The sequence below is a fragment of the Hypomesus nipponensis genome, chromosome 18 (assembly GCF_054491055.1).
Source record: "Hypomesus nipponensis isolate SF chromosome 18, ASM5449105v1, whole genome shotgun sequence".
Lineage (NCBI taxonomy): Eukaryota > Metazoa > Chordata > Actinopteri > Osmeriformes > Osmeridae > Hypomesus > Hypomesus nipponensis.
The window spans coordinates 6,631,484-6,649,147 of record NC_140378.1 but is presented as its reverse complement, the minus strand read 5'-3'; the positions used below and the strand labels follow the sequence as shown (position 1 = coordinate 6,649,147).

The 17,664-nt window shown below is 48.5% G+C and overlaps 1 protein-coding gene across 2 annotated transcripts in view; it reads right to left on the bottom strand.

Annotated features, from left to right (window-relative positions):
* Window positions 1-17,664, bottom strand: part of rarga (retinoic acid receptor gamma a) — a 42,643-nt gene that overhangs the window by 11,024 nt on the left and 13,955 nt on the right. Inside the window, exon 1 of one of the 2 annotated variants that reach the window (XM_084679243.1) lies at window positions 10,821-11,557. The exons of the other annotated variant lie outside the window; for it this stretch is intronic. Coding sequence (XP_084535369.1) covers window positions 10,821-10,965 — 145 coding nt within the window. The 5' untranslated portion in view covers window positions 10,966-11,557. Of the gene's footprint in view, window positions 1-10,820; window positions 11,558-17,664 lie in introns of those variants that run through there. 2 annotated transcript variants of the gene reach the window in all.

Genomic DNA, 17,664 nt, shown 5'->3' with positions numbered 1-17,664 from the left:
GTGAAACATCCTGTCCTCAACCCCATTGGATGTGAAATGTAAGTGCACCAGACAGAAATAGATATTTAGCTGAAGGTCAATTCAACTGGGTCAATTACATTTAATTCTAGGTCAACTCAACGAGGCCAATTGGTTTCCTTTGGGGTTCGACAGAATAGTCAGAATAGGCTCAGAAAAGAACAAATAGAGAAGATGAGAGGGTGAGAAAAAGATATTCTGAGGCAATGTGCGGTGTTCCGAACACATGCAAGTGATTACATGACTGTGTGCCTCATGTGTTTTGTGTTGCAACACACGTTCAAACCAGGCAGCATATGACACACTGGCAGAACAACAAACATTCTTTCTCAATAGAGCCTGCAGATTTTGTCTACGTGACTGTGGGTGTGATTGCATCTTCACTGGGACACTGTTCCACAGTCTAGTCTTGGCATGTGAGTGAGTAAAGTGTGTGCTTGTGTGTGTTTGTGTGTGTGCCTGTGTGCCTGTGTGTGTTTGTGTGTACGTGTGTGTGTGTGTGTGTGTGTGTGTATATACTAATAGAACTGTAGTCCCTCAGTTCAGTGTGGGCGCCGGTCCAGCCAGTGGCTCTGCCCAATCTCTGCAGACTCCATTTGATTTGCAAATGTTGTTCTCTCCCTCCCTCCCTCCCTCCCTCCCTCCCTCCCTCCCTCCCTCCCTCCCTCCCTCCCTCCCTCCCTCCCTCCCTCCCTCCCTCCCTCCCTCCCTCCCTCCCTCCCTCCCTCCCTCCCTCCCTCCCTCCCTCCCTCCCTCCCTCCCTCCCTCCCCCCCTGCCTCTCTTTCTCCCTCTCACTTAAAATCAGTCACCCTCTCTCACCCTGTCTCTCTTTTCTATGTTTCTTTCTCCATGTACCTCTATCTGTCCTCCTCCTGCTCTTTCTCTCTTTTGCTCTCTCTCTTTCTTCCACTGTGTGTCAGGGTGTGTCATCCAAGCACATACAGTGCTCGGCAACGTTTGTGTAGGCTCCCTGTGTGTAGTATACAGTGTGCGTATTTCTGTTACTGAATACAGAATTCTGGTGTCAATGCTTTGTGGTTTGGTGTAGGCATTTGTGTGCCTGTGTCTGTACCTGAGTACTCTCTGTGTAAGTGCTGTGTGTGTATGTGTGTGTACTACAGACGGGTGCCCATCAGGGCTGGCAGACAGAGTGGCAGAAGGCTGGCAGATTGAGAGGGCTGCGTTGAACAGTGGGACTGAGAGACAAGCTGGCGTGGCAGGCGAGGTGTCGTCGGCCATCCCTGGCACGTGGCACCGTGGCACAGGCTGTGGCACGCAGGGACAGGGGTACCAGTCTACCATGACACCAGCAGAGGACGAGGTGTGCAGGCAGAGGGAGAAAGAGGGCCGCTCCCTTGTCGAAAAGGGCTGGTTGTAATCTCTTTCTGTCTCTCTCTCTGTGTCTCTCTCTGTGTCTCTCTCTGTCTCTCTCTCTGTGTCTCTCTCTGTGTCTCTGTCTCTCTCTGTCTCTCTCTGTGTCTCTGTCTCTCTCTGTGTCTCTGTCTCTCTCTGTGTCTCTCTCTCTCTCTCTCTCTCTGTGTCTGTGTCTGTGTCTCTGTCTCTCTCTCTCTCTCTCTCTCTCTCTCTCTCTCTCTCTCTCTCTCTGCCCACCTCTTCCTGCCATCCCTCTCTTTCACTTCCACCATCATGTCCAAGGTAATGAGCGGCTTCCTTCCGCTTTCCGTCAGCGCAATTTCGATTTTTCCGCTGTGTAGTTGAGCCTCACCCAGTCTGCCCCCTCCCCCTCCTCCCCCAGCTGCCATCTTTAATCTCTTGCCCCCACATGTAAGAACAACCGTTCTCAGCACACTGTTCTTCAGGCTCCGCTGCACATGGATGGAGTCACTTTCTACTTGTGGGAGAGTATCAAGTCTCTTATCGTGTGAGTTACTCACACACGTGCACGCTCACATACACACCCACGAAATACGGGATTGCAACCGGTGTGTGTGTGTGTGTGTGTAGAGGGAGGTTGTTTCATTAAAGGTGCTGAGCAGTAGCAGCTTCTTTCAACAGCTGTCAGAGAGCTCATTACCTGCCTGTAACACACACAGACACACTCTCTCTTCTCTCACCCACCAGCCTGTAAAGAAGCCCAGCTCAGAGGCCTATTGAAAAGAAGGACTGTGATAAAAAACTGGGCTGGAGGCCAGGAGATAGGCTCAGCACCTACAGCAGTCAGAACACACACCAAACTGTACAGGGGCTGGGAGTCCCCCCCCCCCCCCCCCCCCCCCACACACACACACACACAGCCACAGCCACACACACACATAGGAATTTACACCCTTCTGTCAAAACCAGCACAAAGTCACGAACACATACGCAGACACATTATGTACACGCATAGTTGGAGAAAAAGACAGAGAGAATGAGGAAGACGGGTAAAAGAGAGGTAGACTAGTGTGGGGCGGCCGGTCTGGACTGTCTCTTCCCCTTGAATGAACTGACGTGTCAAGTTAGTAAGACCAGGCCAGACCAGAACAGACCAGGCCAGGCCAGACCAGGTCAAACTAGACCAGACCAGACCAGGAAGGCAGACGCAGGTGGGGCTAGTTGTTTCCTCAGGGTCCATATTTAAAAGTGGAACTATGCTGGGAGCTTCCAGGCCTCCTCAGCGGTATACAGCCTTTCTTCTTTACTGCACCTCATAAAGGACCCTTTTGATATTTCCCTCGATGCAGTGGGCCAAGCCCACATTTGGCAGCAGAGGACTGCACCCCCTCCCTCTCTTCCTGTCGCTCACCATCCTGCCTTAAGACGCAGCATTTAAGCACAGAGTAAACTCCTAGTCTCCTCCAACCACCAAGTCCACTTCCAGAAAAAGGAGTCCGTAAACGTAAGCTAGGGGATCAAAGATTACAGAAAGCCCTGCATGACGAGCTTTACAGTATCTAAGAACATTTTCTAATATAATGTGTCCTGCCAAAATGTAAAACGGTTGTGTTCATGTTGAATATCTGTTGGAAGAACTGGGACAGGCCGACAGACTTGCTTCTGCCCCAAATGTAGCTCTGCAGGAAACCCCCATTGTGAGCTCCAGCAGACTCTTCATCTGTGCACCAGTGGCTGATTGAGCAGCTCCACTGACTGGAAACTCACCCCAGAACCTGGCAACCCAGCGTGGATCTAAGGGATTGATCATTTCTGCCAGACAGACACGTACTGCAAGAAGACCCCCACATGCACACACACAGACACCAACATGCAGGATGATAGACATACAGACAGTCACGCACACGCACACTCAAATGAGGGGGTCATTCAGAGAACCACCACGGCTTTCATCTCAGGGGTCGTTGCCTGTACTAACCCAGACTTCCTGTCACCATCTGTGGGCCCAGTTCTCACCTGTCCCTCCCTGGCACGGCTCATACGCCTCATTCTACCACTATTGCTTCCTTTCCACAACAATAGAAACCTCAAAAGTAGAAGTGGCCAGCCTGGGCCGTGTGGAAGACGTGGCGGTGGGGAGGAGGGGGGGGGGGGCTCTCGGAGCGAGTGGGGGGGAAGTGAGAGAGCGGACGAGGGAGCAGACAACCACACACTCCAGCGCAGCGGGAGCGGAGGGAAAGAACCACGACTACCTCTGGGGCCGATGTGTGAAGCCTTCACTGGTGCAGTACTGGAAATGTACACAATAATGCGCACATGCGTAGGAAGGGTGGATGCACGCCAACACACACACCTACACAAACTGCTGTACGGACTTCCTCCTGTCTCTGTGACAGGCTTCCCAAAAGCTCAACATTTCCTTCTGCTATCAGGCCTGCTTGCTCTTTGTCTTTCTCTCGTTGTTGTCTTTTATGAACCCATGTCATTTCCTGTCTTCTTCCTCTTGGCCCCGCTCTCTTTACCCGAGTGTCTCTGTTGTCTGCCCTGTCGCTCTCTCGGTCTCTCCTCTCCATCGCAGTTGCGTCTCTGATCCTTTTTCTAGCACTGTCTTTCTATCTCTCTCTCTCTCTCTCTCTCTCTCTCTCTCTCTCTCTCTCTCTCTCTCTCTCTCTCTCTCTCTCTCTCTCTCTCTCTCTCTCTCTCTCTCTCTCTCTCTCTCTCTCTCTCTCTCTCTCTCTCTCTCTCTCTCTCTCTCTCTCTCTCTCTCTCTCTTTCTCTCTCTCTGTCTCTCTCTCTCTCTCTCTCTCTCTCTCTGTCTCTGTCTATGTCTCTCTTTCTCTCTTTCTCTCTTTCTCTCTCTCTCTCTCTCTCTCTCTCTCTCTCTCTCTCTCTCTCTCTCTCTCTCTCTGTCTCTGTCTCTGTCTCTCTCTCTCTCTCTGACTTTCTCTCTCTTTTTGACTCTCTGTTTCTCCGGTCTTCGACAGGAACAGCAGGAGACAGAGAGGAGCCAGAAAGACTGGAGCTTCCTGTTGTCAGTGTGATTTGTGGTATCTGGGGTTTTTTTATTAAAAGGGGAAATTTGACTTTCCCCTGCAAAGGCTGGCCTGGCACAGTCAGACACAAACACACATGAGTTGGCATGAGAAAGTTGAATGTTGAGAAAGTGTTCTAAGCACCAGAAAAGAGAAATGGTGTGTGTGTGTGTATTGCATGTGTGTCAGGTCATATTTTTCACTTTTGCTTGGCAACCAACTGTCACAGGTTGCCTAATGTTCAGTTTTTGGTGGGGTGGTTGGGGCATCAGAAACTAAAGTCATACAGAGCTTCTCTATACCAACAGCTCTACTCAGTTGAGTCTTTAGGTTTTCTTCTCTATGTATTTGTCACCTGTAAGTGACCTTGAGAGACAGCTGGCTGCCTCATTAACCAGTTACCATAATAGCATTGTATTTTGGACCAACACAGATTTTCTAAATGGAGCATGAATATGGAGGCAGCCATAACTCCAGTAACCTCCTGGCTTGTTGGCTAGCTATCGTTGGCTGGCTAGCTGCCCAACGGTTGTCTGCCTGTTGGTTGGATGGTTGGCTAGCTGTCTGCTGATTGGCTGTGAGTGTTTAGTATGGTAGCTGATAATATTTTGGCTGTTACCAATGTAACTACAACGTTCTACAATTTAAGAGCAGTTGGGTTGGGCCAGGTTATTTGATTGAGTGAGAATACTGGTCTTACGGCTGGAAAATCCACAAATGCCCTCGAAACTCACATATTCACATGGGTACTTTTACCATCATGAATGAAGGCGCACCTTTGCATACGACATATTAAATACCAAGAAACACACAGAGCGATGCAAAGAACTGCTGCATGAGAACTGGAGTCATGCACAGGCACAATGCGCAGGCCACTGGCACCTGTGGAACTCTACCGTCATTCATCCTGAGCCCCACCTCATTTCCTCCACCAGCCTCACCAGCCCAACTCACACCTCAACCAGCTCCAGCGCCACCCTCACCATCACCCATGCCCCCTCTCCATGCCTACACCCATCGTTCTCCACCAGTCTGGTGAGATAATGGGCAGAATACACACACCACGCCCCACTCCCTTCCAAGCGCAGTGTCTGCTACGTAAACAAAACCCATTCACACAGTCTCTCTCTCTCTCTCTCTCTCTCTCTCTCTCTCTCTCTCTCTCGCTCGCTCTCGCTCTCTCTCTTGCTCTCGCTCTCGCTCTCGCTCTCTCTCAGCTTCACTGTCTACCCTTCCTGGGCTTCTCATAACAGCGAGCCCTAGCAACTCTGGAGCCAAGCCGTCAGTCAATAACATGCTGGTAACAAAACCTCTCCCTTCACACTGAGCTCACACATGGTTTGAGCCTGACATACACACACACACAAAACACACACACACACGTGTATGCACACGAGAAAACACTACACACGCACGTGCATGTACGCATACACACTCACACCACACACACGCTGGCCAGTGCCCACGCATCAGGAAAGAGAGTTTCTGGCAGAGAGTTTCAGTTCTCAGTAAACCGCTACAATGCCAGCGGTGACAGGGTGGGTGGGCAGCGACTAAGCCTTTGTAAGTGCAAAATGTTTGCTACACTTCTGCATGAGTAATCAGGGCGAGGAAAGGTCTGTGACTTTCTGTAAGTCAAACCCACTCTGAAGCCAAGGAAGGATTTCCTCTAGGTGAAACCAAATGATGAATAGATTAAAATAAGATTTAAAGTTTCCATTTAGTGTTACTCATCGCATCAAATTAGACCTTAACCTATGGTATAGATGATTTTTTGTAATTAGAGCCTGTAGTGGTTCCTCAAAGATGTGTTGGGTCTATCCTGGTCGTGGTGACTGGCGGATGGGTGTTTATATTTACAGGGTTGTGACGCTGCCAGCAGGGCTATAAACTGCTGTTGGAGCACGGAGGAGAATTCCAGCGCAGAACTGCGGAATCTAGACTGGCATATTGTCCTGTTCTGTCTGTGGGCCTGACACAGCAGTCTAGGTGCCAAGGATATGGGAAGACGCACACTCACACACATTCTGTACACACACACACATGCACACACAGTCATGCAGTATGCACAAACATGCATTCATACCACCCTCCCTGCCAGTTCCTTACACACACACGCACACAAAGCTAGATTTCCACGTCCTCATTTACACCCCAAGTGAAACAGCCTCACATGGACGGGGCTCATGAACACACACAAAGTCACTGGCAACATCTGATGTGTTTATTCTTAGCCAGTACTTAGCTACTATGAATGGTGTGTCCAATTCCTGGGACTAGCACAGAGATCTATACCACAACTGTTAGCCCAATCCCAAAGACAAATGAAGGGTCCCCCCCCCCTTGCTTATATCAATTACGTTGCAGTGCCCTTGAATCAAATGACAGCCTAAGCGTTTCACTCCTACACATTCATTTGACATGATGTTGATAGGATCAACAGGGTTTATGTAGGTGTAGGAGCACCGAGCAGCCGACATTCCAGCTGCAGCCTCGCTACAGTCCCCTCTCTCTCTCTCTCACACACACACACACACACACACACACACACACGTGAGTGCACACACACACACCCAGACTCAAACGTATGTACTGTATGTGAGCTTATACGTGTACACACACACTCGCACACACACAGACCCACACACCTCTAACCAGCCCCACTATCTATTCACAGTCCTGCTCCCCAGGGCATTCTAATCTTTTAATTGAATCTTTTGTAATTATAATGAAATAACTGCAGACTTCCATTAGGGTTAGAAATGATCTGAGAAGGACCGGCCAGTGGTCACAGGAAGCCCTGACTCCTCTGCCGCCCAGATACGGCCCCATTTCAATTAGGTCCTCAATTCACATTTGAACAGCACATTAGTGGGAAACAAAGAGCTATGTGTGTAGGGGTGCGTGTGTGTGGGGTGGGGTGATTGCACACATGTTGATGGATTACTGTACTTATCTATCACTGCCTCTGCCATGCCAGATATCCTTAGTGTGGAGAGGGAAATATCAAGAAAACAATACAGAAAAGGCAGACGGATCGCAAAACGTCCAAATGAGCGATGTTTGCAGCTCGGTTGATTCTCTTAGAGAAGGAGCGCTGACACTACAGGGGTTGGGCAGCCATCTTCCTTGAGAGGGTTTCCAGGGATGTTGACAAATGTAGTTGTTATTGACGTGGAGCCACATCAGTATCCATTATCCATTACCCAGACGTGGCACTAGCGACATGCCATACGGCACTTAAGACCATCACACAATAGAAAGCCCACTGAAAGGTCCTTTTCTTTTCACCAGACCTGACAGGGCTGTGACACTGGCCAGGCAGCCAACAGCCCTCATGTTAGCCTCCAACATGAGGAACCGGACGTTTCAAACTGGAGAGATGAACAGCAGGATAACTGACCATGAGCTGAAACGTCCCCTCGATGGCAGACAGGCGATAGTTAAAACGCATAGGACAAGGAGGAAGCGTAAACTGTCGAGATATACAGATAGAGTAGCATGGAACAGATTTAAACATTGCCATTCGGCAAACTTGTTCTAACGTGATGTTTTGCATCGGAATTGTTGAACACAAGGTCACAGAGGCCACTCAGGACAACATAGTGTTGTTCCTGTTTCTCCCAGCGCGCTCTGTCAAACTGATACCAGCCCTTCCTTCAGGTCACAGGTTTCTTTAGCTCTGAAGAAGACACATATTCTCAGTGCAATAATGACCGAATGGTGTCACACTTTGACCAGCTGACTGTTAAAAAGAAGTCAAAAGTCTTCTTTGTAATGTGAGAGAGAGCCTGTTGTGTTGAGTGAGTGGGGCTGAGCAGAGTGCGAGCTGGAGCCCTGTGCTCTGCAGCTGGCCGGTGCTAATGAGATATCAGACTCGAACATCAATTCATCTGCCTCATCGAAGAGGACAATGAAGGGGCAACTGGTTCAGTCAAGAGAGCCATTACGGCTCCTCTTCTGGGATAGGGATGGGATAGGGACGCCTTGTTTACAAAGGTTGTTGGGCACCGAGGGTTGAAACAGTACACCGCTCCAGCAATTAGCCTGTTCCCCACTCCTTTCCCTCAGGCCAAAACCTTGCTAGCTCCACTCAGACTGGGAGAGGTTGATGTTTTTTTGGGTGTTGCTTTGATTTCCTGGAACGGAGAACTAAGAGAACAAAAAATACTTAGACAAACCTGATCAGCTACTTTTTTAAATGTGTGTGTGTGTGTGTATGTGGGTCGGTGAAGGAACGCTTGAGGCGGTGAGGCCTGATTGATTAAATAAACAAATCTCATCTTGTTATCATCAGGGTTCCCCAGTTAAGCAGAGCAGACCGGCTGGCTGAACCCCCCCCCCCCTCCCAACACACACACACACACACACACACCCTCTTTCTCCCAGGCCTAGTCCGGGCCTGTCTTGACAGGACATCTGTCTTCATTATAGCTAACCCAGTGTGCATGACAGCCACTGAAACGCTGGTGTCTTCACGATTAATGATGACAGATGACTCCCCCTCCCTCCCGAGAGAGAGAGAGAGAGAGAGAGAGAGAGAGAGAGAGAGAGAGAGAGAGAGAGAGAGAGAGAGAGAGAGAGAGAGAGAGAGAGAGAGAGAGAGAGAGAGAGAGAGAGAGAGAGAGAGAAGTCAAAGGGAACAAAAAAGCAGAAGGTTGAACAAATAAAATGTTCAAAACAACGCATGCCCTCAAAACTCCTCACTTGGAAAAAACAGAGAACACCGAGAATCAGCATCATGTTGTTTTTTCCGCAGCAGTTCTGCAGTGTTTGCAACTTTGTTGGGCTCCTCAACCCATACACTGTTTCACACACACACACACACACACACACACAGGCCCCCTGGAAGCCTATGGAAATGGACCCCAGTTTTGTGTGCCCCGAGACAAGCCTGTTGTTAGAGCTAGAGCCCTGTGTCTGAAGTCTGGGACGGAAACTGGGAGGGAGGGAGGAAGAATGAGAGGCTGACATGGAGAAAGAGAGTGGAGCAGGAGAAAAGCTTGGCAAGACCCCATTGGCTTTTCCTGGAGCCTCCAACATTCTATGTCACTAATTTATTCATCAATTTATCCTCTAAATTATTCATCTGCTTATTAATTCATGGCTATTTAGCTCAAGAGAGAGAGAAAGATAAAGAGAGAAGGAAAGAGAGAGAGAGAGATCATCATACACTTAGCCCTGAAAACATAAACAAACCCCAGTAGTAACAAACAACCATGAATGCTTTTGGAAATCAGACAAGCTATTTATCATCTGTTTTTGTTGCCCCCCCAAAAAGCATAGGAAACATTAATAATGACAAAAGTCTTAATGGTTACAGAACTAGTACAAAAAAATGCAATCAATGGAAGTGACTCATTTCTAGTAGATGTCAGCTTCATCTCTCTCTCTCTCTCTCTCTCTCTCTCTCTCTCTCTCTCTCTCTCTCTCTCTCTCTCTCTCTCTCTCTCTCTCTCTCTCTCTCTCTCTCTCTCTCTCTCTCTCTCTCTCTCTCTCTCTCTCTCTCTCTCTCTCTCTCCCTCTCTCTCTCTCTCTCTCTCTCTTTCTTTCTTTCTTTCTTTCTTTCTTAACTCATTAACTCTTAACTCTTTCTTTCTTGACTCATTAAGGTAGCTTCTGATCTCACTCACTCGTTCACTCACTTCCTCACTCACTCACACAGTTCCTCACTTCCTCACTCACTCACTTTCTCACTCACCCCCCCAAAAGAGAAGCTGGACACAGCAGAGCAGTGCTATGACTGCACAGTGTATCATATCATGGCTGACCAGTTTAGCTGGGTGAATGAGCAGCACAAGAGATCCAAAAGGGCTCTAGGGGGTGAGAGGGAGAAGGGAGGAGTGTGGGGGTAGCAAGGGTAATAGAGGGTAGGGAGAGGGGAAGGGGGAAAGGGGGCCCAGGCTGTCCCAGTCCCTTCCTGTCCCAAGTCCAGTCTCGAGCATAACCCACATCCAACCCCCCACCACACACACACACACACACACTCTCCCAGCAGAGCTGCCCTGAGGGGGGGTGTAAACAAGAAGCCCTGCTCACTATGTGGGCAGCGCCACCCCGCTCCGCTGGTGGCAGGCCAGCAGAGTGAAGGGAGCGTGACGGACAGCGCGAGAGAGAGAGAGAGAGAGAGAGAGAGAGAGAGAGAGAGAGAGAGAGAGAGAGAGAGAGAGAGAGAGAGAGAGAGAGAGAGAAAGAGAGACAGAGAGAGAGACAGAGAGAGAGACAGAGAGAGACAGACAGAGAGACAGAGAGAGAGAGAGAGTGAGGGAGAGAGACAGAGACAGAGAGAGAGAGAGAGAGAGAGAGAGAGAGAGATACAGAGATACAGAGAGAGAGAGAGAGAGAGAGAGAGAGAGAGAGAGAGAGACAGAGAGACAGAGAGACAGAGAGAGACAGAGAAACAACTCAAAACAAACAGGATGCCCTCTACTCACATTGAACACTGGCGCTGCCCGTCCAGGCAAAAGGGTCCAGGCCGGCAAAGAAGGGGCTCGCTTTCCGCAACATGCACGCTCCCCGGCTGGTGACATCATAGAGCTGGCGGGGGCCCATCCCCAGAGCTTCCATACAGTCAAACATGTCGCCCCCCCCCCCCCAACCGACCAACCTCCGGTGAAGAAACTCGTACTACTGGCCACCTACTGTGACTGCTGCTGTGGACTTCCCTCCTGCTCCTGGGACTACCTCACGTCACTCGAAAACACAAACAACAACAGCCACAGCGTCAGTAGCACCTTTAGTCCAAACACCTCAGCTCTGTCTCATTCTCTCTCTCTCTATTTCTCTCTCTCTCTCTCTCTCTCTCTGACTGCCGCCTTCTGCCTTCCTCTCCCTTCCTTGTCTCTCACTCTCTCTCCTTGCTGTCCTTTCCTGACGATACTCTGGTTTCCTTTCCCCCCGCCTCTCTCTCTCCCCTTAGCAGGAATGCAGGCGCTGAGCTGAGCTGAGCTGTGCTGTGCTGCGTAGGGCTGTGTTGAGCTTGGCTCCACTCTCCCCCACTGCCCTTGGGCGAGCTGCTGCTGGCTGGCTGGCTGGCTGCTGTAACAGACCTAAATAACAGGCTACCACAGCCCTGCCTCAGCCCCAGACACGGCGGAGCAAACCAACTGCCTGGGTCCCGCCACTCAGAGGGGGGGTGTGGTGAGGGGAGGGGGGCGGAGAGTGGAGAAGGGAGAGAGAGCAATAGCGAGGTAGGGACCTAGAGCAGGAGGGAGAAGGGAGGAGGGGAAGGGTGGGGGGTGATCTGGTTAGAGACACAGAGGGAGAGAAGGGGGGGTAAACTTTATTCTTTATTCTACTCCTCCTCCTCTGTTTTTTTTTTCTCTTCTTTTTGTCCCCTCGTTCCTTTTGTGTTTCATATTTCAGCCCCGAACGCAAACAAACACAACCCCTCCCCTCTCTACCGCCGCCCCTATTCATATCTGCTCCCTCATTCCCTCTCTCTCTCCCTCTCTTTCTCCCTCTGTCATACTCTCTCTGTCCCCCTCTCCTTCTCTGCCTTTACTGCTCGTACCCTCTCATTCGCTCTCATTTTTCTAATTCTCTCGCTCTTTCTCTCGCTCTGTCTGTCCTTCCATTGCACCTCCCCCTCTTCCCATGCAGTAAACATGAGCCGGCGCTCCTCCCCTCTTTCAGCCCCGTTTCTAATCATAACCATATTAAAGTCCGGTCGCTGCCTGAGCAGGCAGGCAGGCAGGCAGGCAGGCAGGGAGGGAGGGAGGGAGGGAGGGAGGGAGGGAGGGAGGGAGGGAGGGAGGGAGGGAGGGAGGGAGGGAGGGAGGGAGGGAGGGAGGGAGGGAGGGAGGGAGGGAGGGAGGGAGGGAGGGAGGGAGGGAGGGAGGGAGGGAGGGAGGGAGGGAGGGAGGGAGGGAGGGACGGACGGACAGACAGACAGACAGACAGTCAGAGATATATATATATATATATATATATATATATATATATATATATATATATATATATAAATATATATATATATATATATATATATAGAGAGAGAGAGAGAGAGAGAGAGAGATAGAGATAGAGGGAACATTGTACTGTGGCTCAACCCAGAAACCAGATGCCAGGGCCAATCCCTCCCTTTTGTCCGTGTGTTCCAGAGAACACAGGATAGAGCAGTGGTGGAGGGCATTCTCTAGAAGCGCTTCAACACCGATTACTATTGAACTCTGCCTTGGCCAGTCCGCACGCACATCCAAACTGATAACAGCTCCTCAGAACACATAGCCTCACCCCCTGCTCTCGCAATTGAGGGGAAAAACGGTTACTCCTATTTCAATGTGTAAAGGTGCCACTGATGTGAAGACATCAAACACCTGTCAGGTCAAATCCCCTGACTCCCAGGACACCTTTGAATCTTTCTCAAACCCTCATTCCAGTCAGTCTCAAAATTCATTTCTGGCCCCACCAGTCCCTTCCAGACCACCCTCTAGTGATCATTAATCACAGAAAAATCAATAATATATCAATACCTAATTAATACAAAATCTGTCACTGGACCTCACTGTTGAGCATCAGATAAATAAGACAAGCGGTGGGCTAAAGCAAACAGCTGTACACAATGGGAGACTGAGCCATGATAGATTGGCTCCGGCCTCTCTTGTCTCTCTACCTAACTCATCCGTCTCCCCCTGTCAGGCTGGTTGAAGTGGTACAGCCCGGCAGGCAAAAAAAGACACCATTTCCTGTCAATCTGTGCTGCTGGCTATGCTCTCCATAAACACACACTACCCCCCTCCCTCCCTCTCTCTCTATATTTTCCTTCTCTCTATACTCCAGCCCCTCTCTCTATCTCTCACTCTCTCTCTTTCTCTCTATCCCTCTCCTTTTCACGCTCTGGTCCCTTCTTTCTCTCGTTTTCCTGTTTCATGAAGCAAACATTGTGTTCATGTGGAGGGGATGGTACTTTGGAGAGAAATTGATTTAATGTTTATTGATGTAAAAGACTTCTTCCTTTTCATGGAGCTTGAGTTTATTTGATTTAGTGGGCACACAGACACAGATGCAGACAGATAAACGTGTGTACACACACACATACACTTTAACAGCCCCTTTATAGCAGCAAACAGTAAAGAACATCAATAGTTTTAGTATCTTTCTTCATGCAATTGTTACATCATGAAGCAGGTTTGTTTATGACAGGAACCTGCAACAGAGATGTCTGAGAGGGTTTCCGCAAATACAAGCCACTATCTTCAGAATCTGATAGATACTACCCATAGTACTCAGGATACAGAGCACAATACAACAGTAGTAGTTGCAGTGGGGGAAAAAATATCACAGTATTGTATTTGATGTTTTATTGGCACTTTTCCTTTAACTTTTTTGTCATTTAATTTTGTCTTTCTTTCTCATTCTCTTTTCCTCTCATTTTGAAAGCAATTCAACCCAAATTCAATTCAAAAATGGTCTCAGTTGAGATATTTTTCCGATTAAGTCATCATTGACCTGAGTCACATTTTACGAACCGGTAAAATTCTCCTCACACTCTCTTTTTTTCTCTCTTTCCTGTCTCGTTTTTTCTTCTTTGTTTTATTCCATTTTCCTTTTGTAATCAGCATCACGGAAATGTTGATGCTAAGTTGAATTCCCAAACTTGTTTTATCATATTAAAGTGCATGTGTGCTGTTTGCCAAATCAACTCTAAAACAAGAGTTCAGCAACAGTAGGCTTGTGTTGTTATCTGCCCACACTTGAACTCCTGTTGTCCCACCCTAAGATTTACGACCCTCTCCTTCTCTTCCTGACTTTAACATTTCTTTTATTGTGTTTTCAGCTCATAATTCATGACAAATAACCCTGACTACCCCCCCTAGCAGAGCACTGCGTTATGAAGCAGAGTTTGGACAGAGCCTCCTTAATGTCTGTGGAGTGAGTTTGGATATTTAATCTACACATGGTCCATAGTGCTGCTGACCCTAGTCCCTCCCTCCCCCCTCCCCTTCCTTCCCTGGCCAGAGTGGCTGAACTCTGCAAGAAACCCCCACTGGGCCACTAACTTTCCCCCCAAACTGATCCTGCCCCTCCTCCAGGTCTCTCTCTCACTCTCTGTCTCTATCTGGTTTGTGGGTTTATCTTTATTCCTTACTTCAATTCATATTTTTTCTCTTTTGGGTTCATCAAGTTCTCTCCTGATCCCTCACTTAGTTGCTATTGTGAATGTAGTGTGTGTGCATGTGCATGCGCACTTAACTCTTTTCTTCTCTCTTGTCGCATTCCTTTCTATAATCATCCAAAAATGTGCCCATGCTCATTCATGAGAATTTAAAAGAATGCCTTTCCCATATATTCTACCTCTTGTAAGGGACACCTCCACACGCATTCAGTCTTGCAAACTGAATTTTGCAAAACTCTTCAGCCACAACTTTCCATTCCTCACTGTATTAATTTTAAACACAACATAAGATACAGTAAAATATTCATGGGGTCATAGCAGTGTAATAGTTAAACAGTAGAATCTCTGTGAATCAGGTTCTACTCCTTGCCGATAGCAGTTCCAGATAAGATGTACACAACACATTGTCGTCATGTCCTTGGTATACAGTCCTTTCTTACGGCCCACTAACATGTCATCGAGTGTCAGGCTATAAACAAAAAAAAGCCTATCTGACTGAGTCCAGGTTTGGAGCCTGTGTTACTTGGCATGGGGATTCTGAAAGGAATGCAGTGCTTTTCCATAGCATGTGTGCAGTGTGTGTGGACGTGCTGAAACAGATTGGTGCTGTTGATTGAGACACAAAACACCACTATGGAGATCCCTCCCACTCTGGGCAGTTCTCAGGTTACCAGCACACACGCATCCACACGAGCATGCGCACACACGTACACAAGCGTGCACGCGTACACACACACACACACACACTTCTGAAACCCACACACATTTCAAGCTGATTAATACTGTAAATACGCACATTCACACTTCCACAAACACACTTGAACATCAGAGAGCAGAACATTTCCAACTGAAACTTGCACACGCCTAGAGTGTCTGGCCCAGTGACTCCAAAACACATCGATCAATCGTGTCTTGTTCTGATGGGAATGTGTGTTACCATGGGGTTACCGTGGCCCAGCAATCCTAGCATGCTTTCTCCTGGACATCCATCATCTCCATCATGCTACCACAGCATCATACACATGTTCCGTTCTGAAAAGACAAGTAACCTTATCCTGTCATCTAGCTCTCTGTCTCTCACGTTTGTGTGTGTGTGTGTGTGTCAGTCCTCGATATATATTCCTGAGACCTGAGACGGTCGGTGTGCAGAGTCGAGGGAGGAGAGTGAGGGCTGAGTTATGTGAAAGGCCTCGTCTCAACCTTTTGGGTCCTCCTCTGTTCACATGCTTGTCCTACAAAAGCCCAACAGAGCTACTTTTCAGAGCCCATTATCGAACTTGGCCATCTTTCAGCAAGGTCTTTTTCACACTCTGTCTTTCGCTCACTCTCTCTCTGTCTGTGGTCTGTCATGACTTTATGCTACTCATGTTTTGCAGGAGAAAAAAATCCCCCCATCCCTTCAGCTCCACCCCTTACCTCGTTTCCAAAAGCCCCACCCACTATACATTTAACCTTCCACGCGTTGCGAGAGGCCCCTCCCCTCCCGGTTCGCCATTACCCGATCCCCTTCCTGCACGGACTCGCTGGTGGGTCAGTTCTGAAAACAAACCCCTCCCACTTTTATCAGTCTTTATCTTCATCTGTCATCATGGAGGAGCTGAACGACGCTGTGTGGCCTCTCCCTCACCAACACCTCGACCCCTTCTCACGTTACACTCACACGCACGCGCACACACACACACACGTGCGCACACATACACACGAGAGGCCTCAGACACACACACACACACACACACAACAGTCACATACAAGTCTGTACATAAGCTTCACACATACACACACACATCCTATTTTGCTCCATTTAGCCAAAGAAGAAAGATATAGAGATAGGAAATTCAACCAAGGTGGAGTACTTGGAGAGTTGGAAAGGAGGAGAGAAGACAGACCGAGGAAGAGAGGCATGAGGAGAAGTGGGAAAGAGTGTAAGCCTGCAGGGTTTAGGAGGGATATCGTCCTCAGAGCTGAATATTCCATTTGATACCAATTTCACTAAACTCCCTCCCTCACTCCCTTCATCCCTCCCTCCCTCTCTGTCCCTCTATTTTCTTTTTTTCCCTTTCTCTCTGAGCTCATAGAAATGTCTGGAAAACACTTTTATTTATCTTCCTGACGGAGTCACGGACAGCATCCTACGAAAAATGGAACAACGTGACGGACGGGAATCGATTTCCCTCCAAAATGCTCACTTGGCTTTCTGGAGCTGTCATCCAGAGGACAGTGGTCGCCCAGGGAGATGAAAGAGCTGGGATGGCAGAAGCAGAGCTGTTTATTAAAACCAGAACTGGCTTTCTATAGACACACACTGATGGAGTCAGACCCCTGGCCAAGTACGACGCAAATGAGTGTGAAGTACATTCAGGGCCAAACACACAACCTCCCCCACACACACACACACACACACGCATGCATACACATGCACGTTCACATAGAAACTATTAGGATGTATACACGTATGAAAGCATCTAATCAAATCTATCTCGCATCAGTGATTTGACCAACGTGTAATAAAGACCACACATACACATGTTTTCTGTGTTGCTCACATATCGGTCCATTGAACATCCTATGGAACAGTTATGAACAATCTTATCCCTGTATCCCCTCCATATTAACCATGCCACTCATCATTTTGTTTGTCCATTAACTTTAATTCAATCTAATGGTCTAGTGAATGATATCTATAGATAGGCCGAAGGGATCGTACGCGTATTCATCAGATTTAGACAGTCGCTGTAAATTGCTGGCAAACAAAAATTGTGGCTTTTCCGGAACGTTCGAAGAAAAAAAACAGTTCTCCCAGAAGCAGTGGAACCCCCAACCGCAGCATGGGTTAAAGCGGACGAGAAGAGAGAGGAAGGTGGAAGTGGGATGTTGTTTGTGCCTGGAAGGAAGTAGCTCTGGACCAGAGAGAGTAATGGCCTCAGCATGTAGGTTTTCACAACCATACACGACTCGCTCTCTCTCATTTTCTTCCCTTTTGTCTTTTTGTCTCTTGCTTGCCCTAGCGCGCACGCACTAACACGCACTCACTCACGCACACGCACACATGCCGCCCTTAGCTGAGGGCCGGGATGAAACCCAACACTTCAACTCCTGTTTTATAAAAATAAATAATGAGGTACAATGTGCTGTTTGTGCTCAACTCCCCCTCCACTTCAGAA